The sequence below is a fragment of the Poeciliopsis prolifica genome, unplaced genomic scaffold (genome assembly GCF_027474105.1).
Source record: "Poeciliopsis prolifica strain line A6 unplaced genomic scaffold, Auburn_PproV2 SCAFFOLD058, whole genome shotgun sequence".
Lineage (NCBI taxonomy): Eukaryota > Metazoa > Chordata > Actinopteri > Cyprinodontiformes > Poeciliidae > Poeciliopsis > Poeciliopsis prolifica.
This window is the reverse complement of record NW_026562433.1, coordinates 3268692-3293239: the sequence shown is the minus strand read 5'-3', so window position 1 is coordinate 3293239 and position 24548 is coordinate 3268692. Positions and strand designations below refer to the sequence as shown.

The 24548-nt window shown below is 40.3% G+C and overlaps 4 protein-coding genes across 4 annotated transcripts; 2 read left to right on the top strand and 2 right to left on the bottom strand.

The window, feature by feature from the left end:
- Positions 1–103: 103 nt before the first annotated feature.
- On the bottom strand, positions 104–2219 carry LOC129379478 (uncharacterized). The gene is made up of 4 exons (XM_055060282.1): positions 2150–2219; positions 1960–2077; positions 1802–1890; positions 104–870 (listed from the first exon to the last, which is right to left on the bottom strand). Exons 1-4 carry the CDS (start codon positions 2174–2176, stop codon positions 118–120), a joined length of 987 nt encoding a protein of 328 aa, XP_054916257.1. The 5' UTR covers positions 2177–2219; the 3' UTR covers positions 104–117.
- Positions 2220–3253: 1034 nt separating this feature from the next.
- Positions 3254–6910, bottom strand: LOC129379488 (uncharacterized). Its single transcript, XM_055060291.1, has 18 exons — positions 6813–6910; positions 6682–6737; positions 6519–6608; positions 6267–6391; positions 6049–6186; positions 5907–5972; positions 5672–5842; positions 5504–5600; positions 5235–5440; positions 4809–5168; positions 4609–4726; positions 4338–4543; positions 4148–4265; positions 3923–4068; positions 3783–3850; positions 3591–3709; positions 3383–3520; positions 3254–3319 (listed from the first exon to the last, which is right to left on the bottom strand). The coding sequence occupies exons 1-18, from the start codon at positions 6869–6871 to the stop codon at positions 3276–3278; spliced, it is 2325 nt and encodes a 774-aa protein (XP_054916266.1). The 5' UTR covers positions 6872–6910; the 3' UTR covers positions 3254–3275.
- Positions 6911–8512: 1602 nt separating this feature from the next.
- LOC129379386 (interferon-induced very large GTPase 1-like) lies at positions 8513–19088 on the top strand. Its single transcript, XM_055060146.1, has 10 exons — positions 8513–8591; positions 10408–10512; positions 10992–11046; positions 11147–11197; positions 12064–12654; positions 12891–12920; positions 13268–13302; positions 13385–13451; positions 13541–13581; positions 13668–19088. The coding sequence occupies exons 4-10, from the start codon at positions 11164–11166 to the stop codon at positions 18465–18467; spliced, it is 5598 nt and encodes a 1865-aa protein (XP_054916121.1). The 5' UTR covers positions 8513–8591; positions 10408–10512; positions 10992–11046; positions 11147–11163; the 3' UTR covers positions 18468–19088.
- A 2148-nt stretch (positions 19089–21236) lies between these two features.
- Positions 21237–23211, top strand: sst5 (somatostatin 5). The gene is given in 3 exon segments (XM_055060232.1): positions 21237–21413; positions 21416–21552; positions 22730–23211. Coding segments are annotated over 3 exon segments (417 nt in total). The 5' UTR covers positions 21237–21322; the 3' UTR covers positions 22919–23211.
- Positions 23212–24548: the final 1337 nt, after the last annotated feature.

The window sequence follows — 24548 nt, the reverse complement described above, 5'->3', positions numbered from 1 at the left end:
CAAAAAGAATGACATAAATTCAAGTCTTGGGGTTTTTCAGAGGATAAATTGCCCAGTTTGTGGCCTCCATTACCAAATCAAAGACTCATTCCAAAACAATCCTTTGGTTCGACACGATCACTGGATGGCATCGAAAGTCGTCACCTCCCTGAGGCTGAGCAGAACCTGCACAGCGTCCCCTTCCAGGTCTGTCAGCGTCCGCTCCTCTGACCTGCCCTCCATCTTCTCTTGTTCCAGTTTGCTCTCAAAACCTGTTGGACATTCGGTCATATCCTCCTGAGACCCGATGTCTCCGTTCTCCTTGATGCGGCTTCCTTTTTGTGAACTGCAACAAGTCACTGATGGTGGGAAAGTTTGGCATTCTAGTTCTGTCTGAGAGGTTTGGGCCTGCAGATGATCAGGAGGCATCGCTGCGTTTCCTATTAAATCCTCCGCTTGCTGAAAGCTGCTCAATAGAGTGTTAGCAGCTTCATACTCTGCGTCTGACCATTTCTGTCGCTCCTCTGACGCATCAATGCAGAAAACCTTGTTTGCCCCCTCCAGTGAACCTGTGCTAAGATCTCTGGGATTTGACTTTAAAGCTCCTGGGAAGTCGGCCTTTGCAGCGGTGACTCTCTCCTTGCTCTGGGGCGCCTCCTGGTGGTGGAGTTTCAACAGGTTGGTAATAACCTGGTCCTCCTGCTGTGTGAGCTGGATGACCACAAACCTTGGCTGCACCTGAGGAGGGTGCATGCTCTGGAGTCTCCAGCTTGGGCTGCCCAGGTTGTTGGTGGGGTGAGGTCCGGCCCTGAATGGGTCTGGGCGGCTTGAAGGGGCGACGCAGGCAGACATGAGGGGGGGAGGAGTGTTGAGCTGGGAGCAATCAAAAACCTGATTGGAAAAGTGAAAACAATTAGCAGGCTTTATGGTATGTATTTTATAACTCAGCATTAACACTTCTTTTCAAGATATGAGCCAAGTTTAATGTAGCAAGCCATTCTGAGAATGAAATGTTTAATTGTTTTTTGATGCAAATGATCAACCATGATTCATATCTTTTTCAGTGTGTTCCTTTCATGGGAAAACACTATTTCTGTGTTTGTCTACTGGTAATTATAACTTACAGCTACAGAAAACCTAAAATTTAGAGTATTACAGGAGACAGATAAGTTGTTTTTTTAATACAGAGATGTCAGACAAATACATATTATATCTATGTTCTGTAAAGTACACATTTAGCAATTGGTCTGGGCTCCTTCTGCATTAATTACTGCATTAGTAGCATGGAGGCAATCGACTCGGTTAATGGAAGCCCAGGATGCTTTGATAGCAGCCTTTAGGTCAGGGTCAGTTCATAAAGCTTGGCAGCAGACAGAAGTCCTCTGAAATGTCCTCAGATGATGGTGGAGACTCAGGACTAAAAGAAAACTAAAAAAGTGGACTAAACCCAGCATAAGACTTGTCTCCTTAAACCACCAATTGACTGTAGAAGTTTCACACTGGACCTAAAGCAACTTCGATCATGTGAAGCTCTTCTTGCAGAAGAGACTTCAGACTTCAACATCTGAACGCAACAGCTGAACATGTCTATCACAGCTGTCTCTCCCTGTTGCATGAGCGTCTCATTTCAACCACACACTTTTGCTTTCAAAGTCGAATAAATATGCAGCCAGCTTCTTTAGCAGTGACCTTTCATGACTTCCTCTAGGTTGCATTAACTGTCTGCAGGACAGTTGTCCTGTCAGCAGTCCTTCCCATGCTTCTGCACTTAAACTCCGTCTTTTTAACATTTTCGGAGATCTTGATGCATGGACCGACTCACCATTTTCCTACTCAGACTATTATAGATCCTCCTCCCGCAGGGCAGAGTGGGGTCTGTGTAGAACAGCTCCACAGGACTCATTGAGTACCCTGCAGAGAAATTAGCCGTCACTCATTGCTCAGACTCAAAACATTTACCTCAACATAGACGTGACTGACCGGGGTGAGCGTCTCCGTGAAAAGTGGGATGAAAACGTGTGGGCACGTAGAGAGGCAGGAAGGAGGGGTGCCGCAGGGTCCTGTTGGAGATGGGTGGCAGGACGGGCTGCCTGGCTCTCTGTTTCAGGACGAACGGCCAATGAAATGAATAGACCCCGACTGAAGCGTTAAAGTCTGAGGGGAAACTCACCAACAAACGCGCTTCGCTGTAGCTCATGGTCGTCTAATTAATTCAAACGGACTCGTGCTTTCAGAACCATCAAAAGTAAACAAGCTCGTTTGTTGCGTTTCCACTGGCGACACCTGCTGGTGGAGTGACGAGACTGCGTTCGATGAAAAAAGCGCGGCAAAGGGATCGGTTTGAAAGGAGAGATCTCCAAAGCACCGAGTCTCTGTTCTACATCATGGTTTACATCACATGTGTCAAACTCAAGGCCCGGGGGCCAAATCCGGCCCGCCGTAGCGTTTTATGTGGCCCTCCACAGTCTAGACTAAACACTAAGAGTGATTAAATATTATATTATCAATCATATCAATACAGTTTTTATCTGTTTACTGCCAATATATATCAATCAATCCCTCCAGTTTCTTGAGAATTTAGTTGATGTATGATTATAGTCCATGATTTATACAGCGAGTAAATAAACAGTCGCATTTATTATTAGTTCCTGAAGGGACTGAAAAGATCTTCAATAATATGTCATTTTAAGAATTAATTGACATATCAGTTTGTGAACAGCTTTTATCAACACATTCTGGCACAACCGGCCCTTTAAGAGCCTTCATAATCTTGATTTGGCCCAAAACAAAAATGAGTTTGACACACCTGGTTTACATCATGGGCCTCAGACTCGTCCTTCAGGGCCACTGTCCTGCAACTTTAACATGTGCCTCTGCTGCACCACCTGAATAGAATAATCAGGTCATTAAGGCCCTGCAGAACTGATCCACAAAAGGAGGCAATTAAGCAATTTCATTCCAGCGTTTTTTGTCCCTGTGGCACATCTAAGAACTGCAGGACAGTGGCCCCCCCAGAGGAGTGGAGTTTGAGACCCCTGGTTTAGATGAGTGCTACTTGGCACCTCTTCTACACTGAGGTGGAGGAAAGAATGAAGCGCAAATTGTAGTTTTCTGAAAATTTGCTTCACAGGCCAGTTTTGCCATAGGTCAAACATTGTGAGAGTGAAACTAAAATGTCAGAATTTCTTATTCATTCTGCTAAAAAAAAAAAAAAAAAAAGAAAAAAAAAAAGCACATACACAATTTCAAACAGCACTTTAAGCTTTATTCAATGACGGTAAAAATTACACACATCCTCAAGCATAACGAAGTTTCTTTACTTGCAAGTTTCCCTTAGGCCCTACAAGTAGAAGAAAGAGTTAGACATGTTTAAAGCTTCAATTGCAAGAGTTTATTCACTTACCTTTACTGATCTGGCCTGGTTGGTTCTGAACCCTGTAAACTTTGATGTAACGAACAGTAGGGTAGAAAGGAGGCAGAGGCAAGCTCGGAGTTCTGGTTATTTGGGGAGCAACTGCTGGAGTCACAGTAGCTGGAACAGCTAGGAGAGACATTTAGTTTAATTGACATTACTTGAAAATGCATCCAAGTTCTTAAGCAAACAAACAAACCTTTTGTAGTTTCCACAAAAGGGATTATGTTGCCAACACCTTCTTCGTCAGATTCAAATTTGTGGAGAGAGAAGAGTCGGTAGAGACTAGCTAGTGGGTACATGCACCGCACGGTCATTCTGTGGGGGCCAGGAAGATTGAGACTGAAATTAAAACAGTTCTAGAATGTGGCACCATGACGTGCTGCCTTACCCTTCAACAGCATTCTCAGAAGTGTCCAAGTAAATCTTGTTTTGATAAGTCACGGTTTCCTTTGCCAACTGAGGGGGGGGAAACAAGAGTCTTAAACACTTGATACTCTGCAGCTAGTTTTAATATTGGGTAATCGTTACCTTAACAGTGGAACCACAACTGTGAAGTGGAAACGAGAAGAGCACTCGTGTGCCATCTGCTTCTTTTGGTACACAGAGGCTGTTCACGAGATGGGAATGTGCTGGCATCTCAACCGCCACAGTCATCCACCCATTCGTTGAACACACTGTTGGAAAATAGCCACAAGTTAGTATTCATAAGCCTGGCAACCTCCATTATGATAATATAACCAATATAGCTCTTACTAATGAACTCTGTGGTATTAAACAGGCACGTCTTGGTGGTGGAAGTCAGGATGTCAGCAGTTTCACGATCCCTCACAAGGATTGTAAATGTCCCGAGAAAGCCTTTCAGACCAATATCCTTCAAGAAAAGGAATTTCAATGTCAGGCTTAAAAACTCAAAACCTCCTAGATAAGCCCAGTTGCCATTTACCGTGTATTTGTATCCATGTGTGAACAGTGGAACACTGAGCAGTAGACTTTGACTGTCATTGCTCATGGTGTAGCCATGGTTGGCTGCAAGCGCTGGGGTTAGTCGGTCTGAGCCAATCATGAAATCCCACAGGTAGTCAAAAGAGCGATACGCCAACTTGAAATCAATCCCAGACTCCGTACATACCACATCAAAAGATGGAGGAGCTGCCAAACAAAACCAAGTCAGCTAAATATTTAATTTAAGGGAACCAAGTTAGGATATGACTTACGGGCAGCCATTAGTGCTGTGGCTGAGATGGTGTGGTAGTATGGCTCATCTCCAGGTGTGACAATCAGGGTGTAGTTTATGTCCAGTTTGTGCAACATGGCTGCATTCTCTTTGGAGAACTGAAAAATATATATATATACGCACAATTAGAACCATGTTTGCATTATGACCCCACTCGACAATGTTCTTAAAGACACTTACCTCCTGGATTACAATTGGGTCACGCAATGGCACCTTCAGAGTGTAGCTGTGGCTTTTGTTGGAATGTCTGACTTCTGTAAGGGTGTATGCGATGGAGTCATTGAAGGGCACTGCAAATTCCTGCCCATTCAGCTGAACAGAGGTCAGCTCAACATCTCTGGGAACTTTGCCTAGATTGATTGAGAATGTGCCATCTTCTACATCAGTTTGGTCTTCTATGAAGAGTGGAGATGACAGGAGGGGTGTAACAAGAGTCCTGTGAAACCACACCACAGTCTCTTCATGACGTTCATCCACTGAAGTTTGTTTCAAGTCGAGGTTGAAGATGTAGAACTCAAAGAGGCCATCGCTCACAAAACTCTGAAATTGATTTCAGTTAGATGCAAGTCAAATATACAGGAGACTTTTATAGTCAAGTGTCTTTACCTTCCTGTAGCCTCCTTCAGCATTATAAGGGATCCCGATTTGGACAGTCGAGTTAGACCTTCCCATAATAAATCCCTTCTGCGCTGCAGCTGCCTGGTCCATAAGGTTACCATTGAGGCCAAAACTAATCTGTGTTTTGCCAAGACTGGGATAGAGTGCTTCTGGAGTGTCCCAGATCATATAGCCACTGTCATATGACCCTTCATCTGTTTGGAGAAAGTGATTTTACCAAACTGTACAGCTTTGTAAAAACAGCTAAGTTTACACACCCTTGGAGCAAGCAGCAATCAGGTCAACCATAACGACAACCCAGCTTTTCCGTGAAAACAATGTTGCACGGACCACCTCCACTGGAATCCCAGTCACCTAAGAAGACATGGTGGTTCAATACCATGTTGGTAATAGGACATTGCAAGTAGCTGGAAAGGGCCGTCTACCTCAGTATGATAGGAATCAAGTTGACCATACGGCGTACGAAACACAATCCTGTCATGGACAAGATCAAATATGTAGCCTTGCTGTCGGGCTTGAGACAGATTCATGGGTGGCAACTGCTCATCTGGATTTTGAAAAGTCACCTGCCAGTCTTCAGTGGAGGGACTGTAAGGCTGTAGAGACAGACAATTAGAAATTTGCTAATCCAGAAAACCAATTGCAATCATTGATACATACAGGGCCAAGTATGCTCCAGACATCACTTAACCCAGATTGGCATGGAAGTTCACTCCTTACAGAAACCTGCAGCAACATGATTAGAGGGTTTAAAGACAGGAGTGAGGGCTTAAGGAGGGAGGGAGACTTGACAAAGACACACCTCCATGTAGTTGACCTCACAGGTGACCTCTCTCGGTGACCAGGGCAGAGGGGATGAACAGGTCTTATTGAGCGCATAGTAAGCATCTACCCCTTTATAGGTAGTTATCAGGTTAAATCTGAATGAAAAGCCAGCACCCTGAAACAGAGTTGTAAATATTAGCCAGGATGCACAAGGAATCTTCTCTAAAGGTCAGGAAAGCTGGTTTCTTTCTGTACCCTCTCAGTGTGACAACTGAAGTAGGATGCCCTGAGCTCTACAAGGCCCAGGAGAGAGAGAATGCTGATAGTGTAACCACACTTTGCTGCATAATGCTCAGTGATGGCATATGTGCCTGTTCCATCTGAGAGAAACATCAAGCAAAGACATTTCATGGGTTAAGCAATCAGTTATAAACATGTTCAGCTTACTTTGTCTCAAACCATTGCCATCCTCACTGCTACAAGCTGCAGCAGAACAGGAACACTAACCTACAGCCTCAAAGCGAGGAACTTCTCCAGTGGCAGCAAGGTCAACAGCTATCACGAAGTAACGATCACGACACTCTAGTCGAAGAACGCCTGTGGAAACACACAAGTTGTAGAGAACTCTTGTCTTAGAGCGTCACTGTGGGATAGAAAAGGATCTACCAACCTTCCACGAGGAAGTCACATTCTGCAGTGGACCACAAGGACAGCAGTAATGCCACACTGTAGTTACAAACAAAAAATGAGAAAACAGCTCAAAAATCTAAACTTGATGTGCAATCAACCACAACAACCTACCTAAACATCAACTTGAAAGCCATAGCTGTTGATGTGTTGGTGTCTACAGCTAGCTTCATAGCTAGCAAACTACACCCACTGACCAATACAAGCACAAGTGAACCACTTGTTTCTCACCAGACATGCACCATGTCTGTCCTCTGCCCAGCTTTTTTTGTCCACAAAGCAACGAACGATGATCTGCCTCCCAAGGTGCAGCCTGTCAGTAATTAAATCAGACAGAACAGCTGCTGCCAATGTGAATGGCAAACTTTGTCCAGTAGTAGGAACTCAAATAAGCCACTATTGTAATTCTGTTTTCTTAAAAAGAAAAACATTAGATCAGTTTAGAAGCTAAACAATTATTTGGCAACAAAATGATCAATTAACAATAATTAATAACTGTTAATTATTGTTTTCTGTTCTGACATGTGACATATATACTGATAGAAACACACATTTTAAAAATGAATAATCTCTTGCTTATATTTTCAACTTTTCCAAAGGTTTAATATTGAAAATTTTCTGTACTTTTAAACATGTATTTTGATAGTAATGCTATCATGCTGTCTTTATCATCTGACTTCAGTTATTTCTTCATTAATTTGCCCTTCATGCTGTTCTGTCCCAAATTTTATATGAGGGAATGAAGCAAAAAAAAGGCCCTGAATTAAAGATATTTTAGCCACCAATCATCAGAGTGAAAATGGAGAAACCATCGGTTCTTTCAAACAGCCACTGACACAGAACAACCAGCAGGGGGCAGCAACGCCAAAGAGGACTGGAGCCATTCTTGAGAAAATTACATCAGTTCCCTTTTAAATATTCAGTTCTTCATAAAGAAATATTTTCATACTGATTTGTTATTTACTTACCTTTGTGCTTTTCTTTTAGCAAAATGTATTTAATTGCAGTTAGAACACAAATGTTAATCTTTTTTTTACTTACTAATCAAAACGTATCTACAAAAATTTGTTTTTCAGCTGAGAAATAACTTTGGACACCCTGTTCCCCAATTGGTATCCTGACTAATCTCTATCACTTTCATCTGTATGATGTTTTAGGAGTTTCCAGTCGGTTTAAAGTCACCCTACAGCATCAAGATCTGGGCTTTATCTCTGCAAGACTGTCCACTTCTTAACTCTCAGTCAGTGGGGATTTACTGATGTTTTGATCAGTTTTATGATGAAGCGTCTGGTTCTATTTCAACTTTTTTTTCACAGATTGCGCCACGTCTCTGAAACACTGCAGAATTTATGTTGATAAATGAGGGAGCTGACCGGGTCCTGCTGCAAGACATCATCGCCCAGATTTGGACTTCAAAGTCCTGAACCAAGTCGGAGTTGAGATCTTGATCTCTCCTTGGCGTCGTAATTGTGATAAACCCCTCCACCATTTAACCGCCGAGCGTTAGAGAGACAAGCTTTCCTCAGACTGATGCTAGTGATTAGTTGTTGGCCACAAGAAGAGTTCTGCTGAAGCCATTTCAGAGAAACTGCATTAATGTTGCTTGCTAACTACATGAATGCAAGGTCTGTTGACAAGATTATGACATCCACAGTGCTATTATTTCAGAATAGCCAATTTTTACTTTTGAAGTACTACATTGTTAAAGTTCATAGCAATTCTCACGTTCTGGTTCCTCCTAGGTCATAACATTGAAGGGGATCGTCACTTTCATTTTTCCTCCTACATTGATTTGGTTATCTGCAGGCAGGAGGAGCTTATTCAGTTCCATATAAGTTGCTTTGTGAAAAAAGGAGAAACGTTCAGATGAATAGGAAGAGCCAAGCTGCAAAGGTGAGTATATTTACACCCAAATAATTTTCTCCTGTGCATCATTATGATTGTGTTCAACATTGCTTGTGAGTAATTATCACGCATAATGATACAGAGGTAATCGTGTGTTTTTCATTAAAAAAACACTTATGATTCAGGGTGTTTGGGTTAGTCTGTGTGTCTATCCTTATCAGTACATCCCTTTTTATTTAGTTTTATTCTGACTCCTTGAGCATTTGAGCTTTGAGTAGTGATCAGCCATGATGGTGGCTCCAAATTGAGCTCATAGTTGTTACAAGATCAAATCTGGACTTTAGAGGTTAATCCTATTGCTGGCCTAATGTAGGAGGAAAGTTTTGGGGAGATTTTGACAATTAATAAAATGATTATTATTTGAATGACTAAGAATTTGACAGACTTGTCACCATGTGCGTATATCCATTTCTGCTTTTCTCCGAAATTTACTCTCAACCACATCAGTTTAAACCAAATCACTCCGACTTTAGAGACAAGTGTGTTTCCTTTGTATCTCAATATCTTTAAGAATATTAACATTTTATGAAGACTCGTGAAAGAAGACGATCTATTAGAATTAGATGTTGAACATGTGACTGATTTGCTGAACATTTTATAATTGTTCAGAGAAGAGCAACAAAACTACTTGAGGTCCACAACAGGGTTAAAATGAACTGTGTATTAATGTAAAAACAAACCAAATTTCAAAATTGGTGCTACTTTGAAATTATTCTATTATTTTTTGAGAGATGCCTGCATCATTTCCAATCAGAACAAAGAAGTTGGTTAGATGACAGTTCGGTATCCCACTCTGCTAGAAGTTTGAATAATTAGGGGCCTAATTGATATTTTGGTTATTTTTCAGGTTCAAAATCAACAACCAAAAAAAAAAAAGCTAAATTATGCAGGTTGAGCTGGCAGTCTCAGCAACCCAAACATTCACAGTATTTAAAAAACAGAGATTGCCAACACTTCTCCACAACATATGAAAGTAGAAAAATGCATCAAGATGCTTTTTTCAGATATATCAGCCCCAAAATCAGTCTTGTGATACTTTTTCTTGTATGCATGGTGCAAATGTACAGAGCTGGGTTTTGCTTTTGTCTAACCAGTATGACATCTGTCAACATATTCATACCAGACTTATCTTTTAGCTAAAGGGACTCTCTGAGGTCAGGATGTGTTTGTTCTTATTCTGTATCTGATTTTCTCTGGTTCAAACTGACCCAAAGTCTCCTGTTCTTTGTCACTTTTGTATTCTTAAGTCTCTAATTTTTTTTCTCTCTTTAACTTAAACTCCCAACTATTGATTTTCAGGTTTTTTTTTGCTTTATTTGACATTTGTTTAATTTTATTTTGCATTTATCTAATATCACAAATTTATTATTGAGTTTACATTCCAACAAGATTGACAACAATTTTCCAAGGAAAGTTAGGCCAAAACAATGGAATATTACAAAACTAACACTTGGAATTTCATCATTCAAAACAATTAGATTCTCTCAAAAGCCAAAAGCACAAAAAGTGGAAGTATAAAAAGTGTGAAAGTGTCAGTGTTTTCTTTACATACCAGTCCCAAAATGATGCAATGGGTTTTATGCATGATGCAAAGATACAAATCAGGGTGTGTGCTTTTGTTTAACCAGTGTGACTGGAAAATTCATTTGCACGCCACAAGATATATTTGCTCTTAGTGATGTAGAAGCAACAGAGAAGTGTAAAACTAACATTTTAAGCTTTAGTGTTGAATGCAAGTTTTGCTTGTGTACCTACACGTCAACTTTTTAAAACCAGTTCTTTATTTTGCTTTTTTTTTCTGCAGATGTCTTACATGCACAACTGAAGTATCGCAAAGATGGAAACTTAAGAAATTGGATATTGATCATTTTGCAGCAGGACGAGGAGGATCATCAACACCTCTGAAAAGGTTGCTGAAGTGTTGATGAACACAAAGCATGAACGGCAGGCTACAAAACTCTAACCTTTATAACCACAAACTTAACAAGAATGGACTGGGAATGGTTATTGCCCTTCACTGCTTCTGTTTCTTACTGTGAAGAGATTGTAAATCCATTGGCAGCATAACTCTAAGATAGATACAAGCACAGCGCTGCTTTTTTCCAACACTGCCACTTGGTGCCTTTCAACTTAAGGTTTGTTATGAGAAAACAAGTAAGAAAAACTAAAAAAAAAATTGTTTTAATGGATGGCATTAAAAATACTCAAGTGTTTTGTTCATCTTATTATGCTAGCAACATAGGTTTTGTCCCCTTGTAATATCATTTTCCACATATGGTAAGAATGAGGATTTTCACCAGCCGGGTAAAAAGTCAAGATAAGATGGATGGATTTTTTTTTTTTTTTTTGGCTCAAACCAATACAGTTATATTTCATTTTCTGTAACAGGGAGAGGCCAGAAACAGCTTTGCCACACTGTGAGAGAGAGGAAAGATTACTCTAAGTAAGGAATTATTTTAACCACTATCTTTCATTTAAGTTGAATTGAATTAATAGAACTGTGAAAATAAATGTGGGAATGTTTTTAACAAACTGGTCTGCAGCAGAATACGACAGATCAATGGATGCAAGTGCAACTACAGACGTCGATAAAAGTAAGAACTCTTCTGTTTCACTCATTATAGTGAATCTGGAAATTATTCATAGCGCTTAATTTTTTTTCACATTTTATGTTACGGCCTTTTTTTTTAATACAAACTGTGCAAAATCAATGTCTTTCCTCAAAAGTCTACAAACAAATACTCAGTAATGACAATGTGTGAGACATGGAGTGTTTTTCAAACTTATTTAAAATGTAAAACTAAGAAATCCTGTGTAATACTTTGTTGACGACACTCAACATTGATCCTCTTTGCTTAAACGGAGTCCGCTGACGGTCAGTTCAGTTGATTGGTCTCGATTTGGAAAGGCACACATATGCTATGAGGTCCCACAGTTGACCTCATACAACTGTGGGACCTCTGACCTCTGTAAGACAGAGGTCAAAAACCAAGCATAAAATTAAAGGAATCATTTGTAGACATTAGAGACCGAATTGTTTTGAGGCAAAAATCTGTAGGCCTCCATCTCTGGTAAATGATGCAAGTTTGAAATCACTAGGACTCTTCCTGCAGCAGGCCGGCCGTCTAAACTGAGCGACTGGGGGAAAAGGTCTTTAGTCAGGGAGGTGCTCAAGAACCTATTGGTCACTCAGTCACTCTGTGCTCCATTGTACGGATACAATACGTGCAATGGAGCACAGTGGTGGCAGAATCATGCTAGGAGGATTTCTGTGTAGAATTTTGGGGAAAAAGATTATCTTAATAATCTTTTATTAAGATAATATAAGAAAAAAACGTAACAAAATGTGGAAAAATGGAAACAATACTTTCCAGATGCACTGTGATCCCAACTTTTGGCATTTGCTATTTTCATACTTGTGGTACAAATCAAGTCTTTTTTCTTCTTCTTCTTGTTTTAGCTGATGATGATCTCATCATTGTATTATTTGGTGACACAAGTTCAATTGAGTCTGGAACAAAAAACATCCTAATTAACCAAGATGAGCACACAGAGTTTTCATCCAAGTTGTATGACTTGTGTGGTCGGCGCATATCTGTCATTAACCTCATTGGCCTACGAGACATTAATGAAATAACTCTAAATAAGAAAATCAATGCCTTTCTTTTACTGATCTCATATGGCCCTCATGTGAGTCAATACATATCAGGGCTGCAGTGGTTGGAAAAAACCTTTGGGAGAGCAGCAATTTATTATTTGATGACAGTTGTGACTCATAATTCAGGTGAAAAATGTGAAGACATATTTAAAGACCTCAAAGTTTGTGACAGCTTTATTGAAAAAAGGTACCACACATGTACGAGGACTATGTCAGTCCCAGAGGAAATAGCAGATCTGCTGATAAAAGTACAGACCATGGTGTCTAACAACAATCCACCCTGCTTTACTGGACTCATATGTGGTGGAAGCAAAGAGCAAAATAAGGATTTGGAGCCAGAATCTGTGGGACACAACTTGATGGAGTCTTCAGTAGTTAAGAAAAAACAAACAGGTGAGGCTTAATTGTTGTCACTCTCAAGTTACACTTTTGGTGCGTTTTCACTCCTGGAACATTTTTCAGCGGTGAAAGTCAGTTGCTCTTTTTTAGAACTGATGTGCTCTTCATCTCATGCACTCTTTAGGTAGTGTAGAAAGACTGTAAACAGATTGCATGATATGTCTAGAGAATGTTTTTGCCATCTCGGAATGATCAAACAAAACAAAAATCAGTGCTTTTCATCTTAACAGTGCCTGGATACCATTTCTCAGTTGCCACAGGTAATGTGTGATATGTAGCTCAATGCACCCTTAAACATCCAACCATTGGTTGTTACTTAGCTGCTTCCCATCACCTTCAGCATTTGAACAACTTGTAGTGCTTACACATTGTTTGTGTGTTGTCTGTCACTTTGTTGCCATTTATCACTCATATTGGAAACCAAAAATTCAGCCAGTAAATTATTTGAGTGCTTGAAGCAAATTCAACAGCAACAGGCTAGTACTGGTGAGGTAGCAGTCACCTCGATGAGAAATATTTTGATGTTTTAATATCAAGAGCTCCCATATAACAATTTATAGAACATTGAACTACAGATTGGTACCAACTGCCTGTTTTTACCTCAAAGGAAATGAGGCGCTGAAGAGTGAAGCTGAAAGAGAGGTAAATATAAGCTTTCTATTTTAGCACAACTTGTGGTTGTAGTATTATTGCTAGTGTGTGATTGTAATTGTTTTCTCAACAGGGTCCAGCTAACGAACAAAGGGCACAGTCAGAAGAGAATCATAATGACAATGCAGCCATGAAGACAGGTACACTTTTAAACACATGAAAAGCCTCCATGAAAACAATGAAACCTCAGCTCTGCTGTGGTTTTGTCTTCTGGTTCATTCTTTTTCAGTAGGAACCTCAGCCACAAGTTCAGGACAAAATGGTGAAAAGGTAGGACTTTGGTTTTAAATCAGTGGTCCACATATAACAGATATCAATAATTGGCCATTTGGTCTGTGCAAATTGTTTCCCAACAGTCACAGAAAGATTTGGACAAAGTCGTTCAGAACAGTCAACATCAAAGAGACACTCAGACATTGCTATCCAGACTGCAGCTTCAAGGTGGATCTCCAAAGATGTCCCCAGGAAAATTTCTCCAAGTTGGTCCACCTTTAAAACTGAACCAAGACGCATCTGAGAAAGATCTAGCATATTTCTTTCTTCACAGGTTGATAATGTTAGATTACAGAGCCAGATATGTTCCTGTTGAACAAGACAGTCTTGACGTCACTTGTTCAAAGCCTGTTCCAGGCTCTGATGATTCAGATGACAGTGACTCAGAGTTCTTTTTTAGTGCTGGTGCTGACTCAAATCAGCCACACCAGACTCCTCCGCATCCAATGGATGTTCAGATGGCAGTATTTCACTGCTCAGACAACTTCCTCAGACAGGTCATGATTACTAAGCTTTCCCAGTGTCAGTATGCCTTACCTTTGCTGGTTCCTGACCCGTTTACGACTGAGATTGAGTGTCCTCTATGGGCATTCAGACAAATAACTAAAACATGGAAGGTAACCAAGGGGGATTCACAAGCCACCATGAAGAATATTCCAATCTCCAAAGCTGAAACACCCTTGGTATCTTTTTTCCGCCTGGGATCACTCTCAGTGTCCAAGTCCCAGCTGATGAACTCCTTGATCAACGACCGCCACAGCACCTTTTTCCACAGACACTGTCCTGGTAGCACCAAAACCCGACTTTTACTAGACGGAGTTGCTGAAATTACCTGGTACTGCCCAGCTGGAAAACCCAGTGATGCCTTCAATAACTGCATTGCTTTCTGCAACCTTCATGGTGATGCTCTGATGATTGAAAAGCAGCGTGACATACTGATGGAAAAGTCATCAGTCAATGTTGTGATGGTCCAAAATCTCCATAAAGATGACAGGAGTGGGAAACTTATATCAGCTCTACTAAAGTCCAAAAAGCCTCTGATTTGTCTCCTTGTTGATGATGATGGTGCTGTGGAGAGTAAGAAGGGAAAATACAAAATGGGACTCAAAGCAAGAAATCAAGCAGATGTTTCTGTTGAACTTAAAAGAATCATTCAAGGACTTTTGTCTTCAGGGGATCCTTCAATTTTAAAGACAACCTTCCAGCTTGAAACTATGACTGAGAACTCAGAAATCAAAGTGGATGAAAGTGACAATGCGTGCCAAAATGGAAAATCAGCTGCTGAGGAGATAGTTCATTTGTTTGAGAATACAGATGTTTCAAGCATAAAGGATGACTTTCTTTCTTACCAAGGCCATCTGTGGCTGAAGTGGTGCAAAACAAATAAAGAACTCCATCGTCTCACAGGAAACATTGAAAATGACAAATCCGAAAAGGAAAGAGAATTGACTCAAATTAGAAGACAACAGTGTGATACTTCTTGCAGTGAATTGATGAGATTGTTCACTGAGAACCTCTCCAAACTACAACCCAGAGAGCAAGAATATTTCCTGAAATGGACTCAGATCCTAACAGATGCCCTCTCCGCAGACTGTATTTCTTCAATCCTTCAAAGCTATGACAACAAATGGTCTGAGGTTATGGCTTTGAGGAAGAGTCACGACAAATCAAAAAAATTAGAAAAGATGGAAACTGAGCTTGAACTATTATCAAAAAAACTGCAGTCTGCAACATTTGGCTTGGAGCACATTTTCAGAGAAATGGGACAGATCCATGAGGCCCATAAAACAATACATGGAGACAATAAACCTGGCGATTGGTGTGGCTATCCCAAACTGGCTGCAGATCTGCTGATCTCAGGTTATCCTCTGGAGCTGCTGGATGGGGACGCTGGCCATGTTCCCGTGAAGTGGATCTCCAGCGTTTTTGATGAAGTCATCAGGAAACTGGGCGACCTGAAAGTGTTTGTGTTGTCAGTTCTGGGCTTACAGAGCAGTGGAAAATCAACAATGCTGAATGCAATGTTTGGACTACAGTTTGCAGTGAGTGCTGGGAGGTGCACCAAAGGTGCCTTCATGCAGCTGGTCAAGATATCAGAGGAGATCAAGAAGGACTTTAACTTTGATTATTTGTTAGCGGTGGATGCTGAAGGACTAAGGGCTCTGGAACTGGAAAGTACTACACTTCAACATGATAATGAACTGGCAACATTTGTTGTAGGTGTGGGAAACATGACTTTAATCAACATCTTTGGGGAAACTCCAGCTGAGATGCAAGATATTTTGCAGATAGTTGTTCAAGCTTCCATGAGGATGAAGAAAATTAAACTCAGTCCAAGTTGTGTGTTTGTTCACCAGAATGTTACAGATGTCGCTGCAGCAGAGAAAAACATGGATGGCAGAAGGCGCCTGCAAGAAAAACTGGACCAAATGACCCAACTGGCAGCCAAAGAAGAGGAGTGCACTGCAAATCGCTTCAGTGATGTCATCGCCTTTAATATAGAGACGGATGTGAAATATTTTGCTCAGCTATGGGAAGGAAGCCCACCGATGGCTCCTCCAAACCCAGGTTACAGTGAGAGCGTCCAAGAACTGAAGGCACACATCCTCTCTAAAGCCTCAGAGTCAAATGGGATCAGGCTTTCACACCTCAAGGTACATATTCAAGACCTGTGGGACGCACTCCTGAATGAAAACTTTGTGTTCAGTTTTAAAAACACACAAGAAATTGCAGAGTACAGAAAACTGGAGACAGAGTATGGGAACTGGACCTGGGCCATCAGGGACAACCTGCTGACCATTGAAAACCAGCTACACAACAGAATAGACAATGGAGACCTCGACAAGCTTGAGTCCAGTAATATTACTACTGAAACTAGCAAACCATATGAAGAAGTCAAAGAAGCAATGGTAAGATACTTTGAGGAAGAGAAAAACAAAGAAATATTGGTTCAGTGGAGAGGCCGATTTGAGAGCAAAATTAAAGAGTTTCACGAAGAACAAGTGGGAACAATTAAAAGAAAACTGGATGGAGTGATTAAGCAAAAGAGTGCTTGGAAAATGATGGATGATATGAAGGCAGATTTTGAGAACAAGCTCCTCCAAAAGAGCAAAAACATTGCTCAAAACTTAAAGAACAAGTCCAAAGGTGAAGCAGAGCTTCAACATGCGTTCAACACTGATTGGGAAATGTGGGTTAATGATTTAACAAAAAATACAAAACCCTTTGAGGACATAGAGCTGGACAACGATCTGTTTCTTATCCTTAAAGAGATTGGCATGGAGGAAAAACTTATTAAAGAATGCAAAGAAAGCGGCACATATCAACATATAAACACTGGTAAATACTTGGATTATGTAAAGACGAATTATCACAATGAAACAAGTGGAAAATCTCAAAGTGATGAGACAGAAAACAATGTAACCAATAAACAAACAAAATCTGCTAATGTCAATTTGAAAGCAGTCTTAAAACAATACTTAAAAATATCCAAAGTACCTCTTGTTGATCAAACACAGATCAAACAAATTATTGACATTGTTTCAAAAGAGTCCGTTGAGCTAATGAAACAGAAACCTGTAGCAACAAGAGGCTACCAATCAACCTATTTGCAAGAAATGGTCCATTCAATCAAAGATAATGTGGCCATGTTGGAATCAGAGTTAAAGTGTGTTTTTAAAAAGAAATTTACAGTCGATCTTGTTCTCTATGTGTTTGATTTAGTAAAGAATTGGCTGTCGGAGTCCCAGCAGAAATTCAAACTGGACAATGATGCATTTTGCTATCTGGAAAGCAGGAAAAATCATTACTATAACATTTTCCAAATCTACTGCAAAGGAAGTTCCTCTGTTGTAGTGCTGAGCGAACTGATCTGTGAGAAACTGAGACCATCTATTGCTAAAGCTGCTTATACCAAGACTGCCTTGGCCCTCGCTCGAGAAATGAAGTGTAATGTCCCAGCCTTCAGTGGAAACAGGCTGAACTTGGAGACACATGTGCTGAGGTCACTCGCAGAGAGAGAGGACTTTGACGAGTTCATCAACTACATCCAAAACCCTAGAGAGCAAGTAGAGTCTTTCATTAAAGCAGAAGTCCAGAGATACATTAACACAGGTCATGAGAAGGTAGAAATAATGCTCCAAAGAAATGTGAAAGGCATTTACTCAGTTGTGAGCCAAGCTCTACATACTGCAACGGAGAAAGTTAAAATCCAGCGAGGCGACATAAACACGTGGCTGAGTGAATTATCCCTTCTGCTGAAAGATCAGCTCAAATTTGACAGTGCCTCTTTGAAGGACTTCAGCGACGTACATGATTTTGATTTCCTCTGCAAAGAAGCAGGTAAAAAACTCAACTCAGTGAAAAAGCAAATTAGTCGCTTCTCAGATGAAGAAATGAAAAACTCGAGGCAAACGCCTGAACAAATCCTCATTGAGCAGCTGTGTAGGTGTTGCTGGGTCAAGTGTCCATTCTGCTCTGCTGTGTGCACCAACACCCTACAAGATCACAGCCCTGACGACCACAGTGTTCCTTTCCATCGATCCTGCGCGCTCAGTGGCATGTTTCACGCAAACACGAGACACATGTACATAAACTTCTGCACATCGGATGTTTCGAGTGATCGCACTTTCTTTCCCAAGCGAGAATCACGGAGACCCGTTCCCTATAAACTATACAGAAAGGCTGGCCCAGAGTTTGCTTCGTGGAGAATCACCCCCGATGAGTCTAAACTGCCGTACTGGAAATGGGTTGTGTGCAGATTCAAAAATAATCTGGAAAAATATTACAAGTTGAAATTTGAGGGTTTAGGTTATATTCCTGAAATGTGGAAAACAATCAGTAAAGAGGAAGCCATAAAAAGTCTGGATGAAATGTGTCAGTGAGAAAACTCCCCAACAACTCTGCAAGGGAAGAATCTGTCGATTTAGTTCTTTATATAACTACACCAACTCAAACAGTAAAATTAAAAGACAAAAATCATACTATCTATATGTATTTTTTTCATGCTTAGAGGCAAACAGTGTTGCAAATACACAACCAAATAAGAATTAAGATTTTCTTTTTAAACTGAGTCTTACTACTTTTATATTCAGCACTGAAGGGTGGAAGTTTTATTTTATAAATTTACTATTTTTCTGCTATTAACTTACATTTTACATCATATAGTTCAATGCTCAGTGTAGATTTATTTGTTGTAGTCTAATACAATTCATGTAACGTGCAAAAATCTCTATTTTATGCATTGCGTCTCATCACCTGATCAACATCAAAACTGCATTGATATGACAACCCTTTGTGTGATTTTTATTTTTAGTTGAATGAGTTTCTGAAACTCACAGAAGGACCAGTAGGAACTGATGGTAACTTGTACTTTGAATTAATTATTCTCTAACATTTTCGCTAAGTTTTCTATGAGAAGTATTTGTTGCTGACTTATTGATACAACTTGCTAAAAAGTATACAAAACCTACTGGAATAAGTACTTTGATAATGTGCTTCAGAAATGCCACTGCTGTAAATCAACTTATGTTCATAAATCAGTTTCTACTTCCTAATAAACATCTGACGTCAGTCTACTGCTTCTCATTTTGTTTGTTTCTTTCACCAAATGAATAGTTAAACATCAGTTACCCATGGGTGCTCTTTTGTACTGTTAAAGAATAACACTGTTTCCATTAGTTTCACACGAACACTTGCGTTGACGGCTTCACGAGGTCTTCATTGGACCCCAGTGGCTGAAAGGTTCAGAAATGGGTTCAAGTGAACGATGCTGAACTGCAGAAACACTGGTGACATTTGTTGGGTAGCTGCACCGGACTGTCAGCCCGCAAAAGACAGGACTTAAACTACACAAATGATATTAAATGACATGCAGAGGTAGCATCCTGAATCAAGCGTTGAAGTGAAATGTTAGAAAAGCACCAGGGGTTCATCATGCATCCGTCTTAGAGCACAAGTTTGCAACATCTTTCTTTTTACTCACACTACACACTTTGGACTGTGGAGTCCTGGAAGAATAAGACTCAACACTGCCAGTAAAAGTGGGAGGACACTAAGAAGTTACCCTTGGGGGATGTTGTCGTCTTTCTTGTGACAAAGTTTGACCAGCACCGGTTTAACAGATTCCTTTCAGTTAAACGACCTTCAAGAAGGAAGAAATGAATGAGGAAAGAAAGAAGGAAGTGTGTAATCACATAATCACGACCAAAAGGCACTGGACGAAGCACAGGAAGGCATCTCTTTATAAACTGTTCAAAATTTTGACTCATCGTCATCATGAATGAAGCAGAGAATTCATTCATTCATCATTCAAATGTGTTATTAGCTTATATAAACCTTCACTAGTTTTCACAAACACCTTGGCAGGATGGACAGCTGTGACCTGATCTTTACTCCTCCTTCGTCCAGAGCTGCTCAGCTGGATGCCTGCCTGGGAAATGCTCCTTTACGTCAAGACATGTTTCACTTAAAAACCGAGTAGTCAGGTTAATCAGAGAGAGTCCCGTTGAGACGAAGGAGGAAAAGCTGCAGGAAAGGTCATCGTCTAATTAAAGAGTGTTTCCAAATGACTGCTGTGGAGGAGAAAAATGCTCACATTCGATTTCTCTAAAAAGTAATACCAGTAGTTCGTTTCTTCTTCATTTAAGACTTTTGCCTTCTTAGAAAAACGTATAATCTTTTTTAAACCATTTGTAATTTTCATCTGCATTATTGTCTGACATCCACCTGCTGACACTAAAGATTTAATCAGTATAATCTTTTATGAAGGAAGCAGAGTGGAAATTTGGCAAATATCCAAGTGAATCTGCTTCAAAGTTTCTACACGCTCTTGAAGAGCATTGAATTTCATTTGAATGTTTTCAGAGTCTAAAAATCTGGAAAAACTAAAACTGAGAACAGAAAAATACCAGACTTTGTTTTTTCTCCCTTATTTAAAGGATAAAAGTCAGAATTCCTGAAAAACAAGTTGTTTTTCCCTATTTATTGTTGGATGATGACTCTTTTCTTTGGTTTGTTCATCACAGCTTGAGTTAGAATTAAAGAAATTGTCTTTTTTTTGTATTTTCTCAGGTTATCTTTAAAGTTACATGATGCTCTGGAACATTTAAGTGTGACACATGTTCCCAGGTAAGCTGGACCAGAATAAAACTAGAAGCACTCGCAAATCCATGTGGTGTAACATCACTTAAAACACCGTGGAGATCCTTTAGGTGAAAACGTTCCCATCTTTAAATTATCTGCCAACTGGCTCAAAAATAAAAACCACCGGGCTCCTAGGCATCTGCCTTCAGTTTTTCCGCTTCTCACAAACGTCTTCACCTTTCTTTGTTTAATTTCTAAATACGAGTCGTGTACTTGCAGCATGACATTAAGGCAATAAGTCCCCTTAAATTTCATCCTCCTTTAACTCAAAGTGATAATGTGAGCGGTGGGCCAGTCGGCCGTCTCCACCCAGTAACATTTGAGTCACATCGGGTCAGGAACAGCGCCGCGCTGCAGGCGGCTGATGGGACCCCGGCGTGCAAAACTCCCAACTGCTGCTAATTATGACAAACATAATTAATATAATTACGTTAAAAGTTTGGGTGAAATGTAAAGGCGTTTCAGTGTGTGTTTAAATCACCCAGTCAATGTTTGTGAGTTTTCAGATTTGTCAAAACACTCAGGTCATCTCCTGAGGTCATCTCCTCCACCAATCACAGCCCTGCGTTGGCTTGAGGATGAGGGAGACTTGAAGATGAAGGACTCTATTTATCAGTTCTACACGGCGGCCATCGGCCACACGTCGCTCGACTTGTTGGGAGTTTTCCAGATCCGGGACGGGTTCGGGTTGTGAAGATGCTTCGCTCTCAGATGAAGGTGCTGGTCGTGGCTTTGTGCTCCTCTGTGCTGGCGCTCCACGTCAGCTCTGCTCCACAGATGGACGAACTCACGGAAACCCTACAAGCAGAACTGATCGGTGATAAGGTGAGTTCAATAACCGATACATCTGGTCTGATTAGATCGACTCTTAGAAGATACTACGGGCATTTAGTCGTTTTCATTACAATTCTATTTGGACTGTGTTGGATGCAATTTGTTGGAAATTTCCCATTACTATTCAGTCTCTTATTGTTCCTTTTGCTTTTATACTTTTATGCTTTGCATCTGCATGCTTCATTTTTCCTCAATTGCTGCTTGTTTCCCTCAATCTCCACAGAATAAATAGGTGAGTTGGGGATGATGGCTTGGAGGATTACCTTTTCTTTTCCATTACAAAATACAATCAGTAATAAGACAAATTGAGATTCTGCTTTGTGTTTGAAGCTAAAATATTGAAAATAAAGTGGAATGAGGTGGGAATGCTGAAACTGCCTCATTGTTCAGATTTAATTTGGCTCAGGATGTTTGTGCGCTAAAAAAAACAACATCTTTGTCATTAAATGTATTTTATAAAGTACAAATTTACATTTACAAAAGGCATGTCTGTCACATGTCAACATGTTATTCTGACATTACTAGTGATGCTATTTCTACTCTTTCTAATCTTCTTTTTTTGTGTGTGTTATACTTGATTTATTCTTAATCGCAAAACAAAAAAGCTATAACAAATTTACCAAAGAGTTCCTCCACCTTTTTATTTCAAGTGACACTAATAATCTGTTTAGAAAAGAGAAAAAAATGCCTTTTTGGAGGAAAGGCTGTCAATTTCTAGGTTTGTCCACAACATGGCGTTCGCCATTTGAACAGGACAGCAAACTCAAACTCTTGTAGCAGCAAATGTTGGACAACAGTGTGGGTGAGCTTTTAAAAGAAACTTCCAGGCTGAAATAGTTTTAAAATACATTATTTCCAGTGGAGAATATTAATTTCTGTACCAGAGTTTAGGAAGCAGATGCTTTTTAGTCCTGTGGGATCCGTCTGGGACGCTTTATACATTTAATGCTGCTGACGTCTCTCAGGGCTCAATTACAACCCAATGCTGCTATTTTCAGTAAATCATTTATGTATTAGGGTTGCTGTTCATTTATTCTCATGAAGCAGTCATTTAAGTGTACATAACCCAAAGTACCTAGCACAAATTAGGTTGACGTTTTTCCAAGCAATCAGTGATCAGAAGCAGTGATGTCATAAAGTCCAGTTTCCCGGTTCTGCTCTCCCTCAGGATCTAACCGGATTGCTCCTGCTGAGGTTCATGTCTGAACTGATGGCGTCCAGAGGAGAAGAGATGCAGGAGGAGGAGGACGAACGCGGAGGCAGGCAGAGGCTGATGAGACGACACGTCCGCTTCACCCACCGAGAGCGCAAAGCAGGCTGCCGAAACTTCTTCTGGAAGACTTTCACCTCCTGTTAGCATGAGACGCTTTGGGACCTCTAAACCTGGAGTAATTGTGTTTTTAAAACAAGCCACTGCAAAGCAACAAGTATGCTTTTGTCACCTGAAATGTATAAGTCAAGGTATTTAAACTCTTCTGAAATGAAAGATAATTTTTGATCCTTCATTTACTACATCAGGCAACAACATATTGTTGTTACTGGACCAGGAAAGTAGCATAAATGCATAGAAGTGTCTTAATACAAAGCAATTTGTTCACAAATAACGTGTCGAGATAAATATCCACCCTTTTCTCCACGTTCAATAAAATACTTGGTCTTTATTATTTAACATGTTTATTCAGCCCGCCAAGAAATGGCGCCAAGAGTAAATCTGACACTTGCAGGATCGGTTCACAACATCTTGAAAAGCACACAAATGAAGCCGGCGTAATTCAGGACCGTAAAACGTCGTCTGAGCAACGATGAAACGTTTACCTCAAGTGATGAAAGCGCAGTAAAAATACGTCACGAGGCCAAGTAACAGGAGAAATATCCGAACCGTTTCAGCTAAATTCACAGTCAACCAAGCAGGATTATTACGACACCGAGATGAAAGCCTTGAGGTAAGGCTGTCAAATCTGTAGCCCTTTAGGTTTAAACGCGTACAAAAAAAAAAATAAAATAAAAAGGACGGAAAACAGGGATGCTACACATTTTCCATTTCATGTTCTGCATTTCTGAAGTTTTAAACATTTTAGCTTCTAGGTACAAAAACATTTACTGTCGTTTTCTTTATGATTTGGGTTCTTATAAGAATCGACAAAATCGTCCAGAAGATCCGTTATGTGACCTGCAATAGCTGTGAAGCTGAGGGGGCGTCCCGGGTCTTAAAAGACTTTCTGCATTAGAGGGCCTAAAACACCAATGTGCATAAATCAAAATTAGATTTTATAGCAATTTATCATTCACAAAATTCTGATTATTTGCTTCAGGAAAGTGGAAAAACAAAGAGTCCATATCAGGCATGGGCAGATTTTTTTTTTTTTTTTTTTTACAAAGTTATGGCATCAAAACAAGAAAAATAGTTAAACTAAAGAGAAGCAAGTCCATGGAGTTTTCTCTCGTTGGATGAACCGGAGAGTAAATCAGTGCTGCCCCTCCCCCACCTGTTGCTGCAGATGGCTGCTGTACTTCCCCTTGCTTACGTTTTAAGGCAAATTTGGTTTTCTTTCATATAAATAATTCCAATTATATATATAAACAATTAGTCATGCTGGGTAAACCGGGGCAGCGCACTTTTATTACCGTAAAAGTAGCTGATTGCAGGCCAGCTACATGTGCAGATAGTCTGACTGTTTCTGCTACTAAACAGCAGAGCGACTAAAAGGCAATAATATTCTGAATAAGCGAGTTTAGTTAAAAAATTACTCCTAAATCACAGATAATTCTAGGTATTATAATTGCAATCATTTATATGTTATATGTTTTTGGCAGAATTGGAATGAAGCATTGCCATTCTGGAGTGTGTTTTGTGTCATGAAACCTCGGTTGTCCTACCGAGAGTCTCACGCCGGCCCATGCCCAGACTGGAGCTGCTGTGTTTTCTACACCATTTCAAAAGCAGATTCCACTTCTCTCTTTCCCATAAAGGCTGGCTTGGAGCGGTG

What these genes read in the sequence shown, in the direction of transcription:
- LOC129379478 (XM_055060282.1), bottom strand. Translation starts at nt 2,176, where the DNA reads ATGAGCTACAGCGAAGCGCGTTTGTTG. An exon ending in ACAGCGAAGCGCGTTTGTTG is followed by an intron (nt 2,078 to 2,149) that starts GTGAGTTTCCCC and finishes GTCCTGAAACAG; the next exon opens with AGAGCCAGGCAGCCCGTCCT. An exon ending in TCACGGAGACGCTCACCCCG is followed by an intron (nt 1,891 to 1,959) that starts GTCAGTCACGTC and finishes ATTTCTCTGCAG; the next exon opens with GGTACTCAATGAGTCCTGTG.
- LOC129379488 (XM_055060291.1), bottom strand. Translation starts at nt 6,871, where the DNA reads ATGAAGCTAGCTGTAGACACCAACACATCAACAGCTATGGCTTTCAAG. An exon ending in GTGAGGTCAACTACATGGAG is followed by an intron (nt 5,973 to 6,048) that starts GTGTGTCTTTGT and finishes ATGTTGCTGCAG; the next exon opens with GTTTCTGTAAGGAGTGAACT. An exon ending in TAATACCACAGAGTTCATTA is followed by an intron (nt 4,069 to 4,147) that starts GTAAGAGCTATA and finishes ATTTTCCAACAG; the next exon opens with TGTGTTCAACGAATGGGTGG.
- LOC129379386 (XM_055060146.1), top strand. Translation starts at nt 11,164, where the DNA reads ATGGATGCAAGTGCAACTACAGACGTCGATAAAA. An exon ending in AACTACAGACGTCGATAAAA is followed by an intron (nt 11,198 to 12,063) that starts GTAAGAACTCTT and finishes TTCTTGTTTTAG; the next exon opens with CTGATGATGATCTCATCATT. An exon ending in CAATGCAGCCATGAAGACAG is followed by an intron (nt 13,452 to 13,540) that starts GTACACTTTTAA and finishes ATTCTTTTTCAG; the next exon opens with TAGGAACCTCAGCCACAAGT.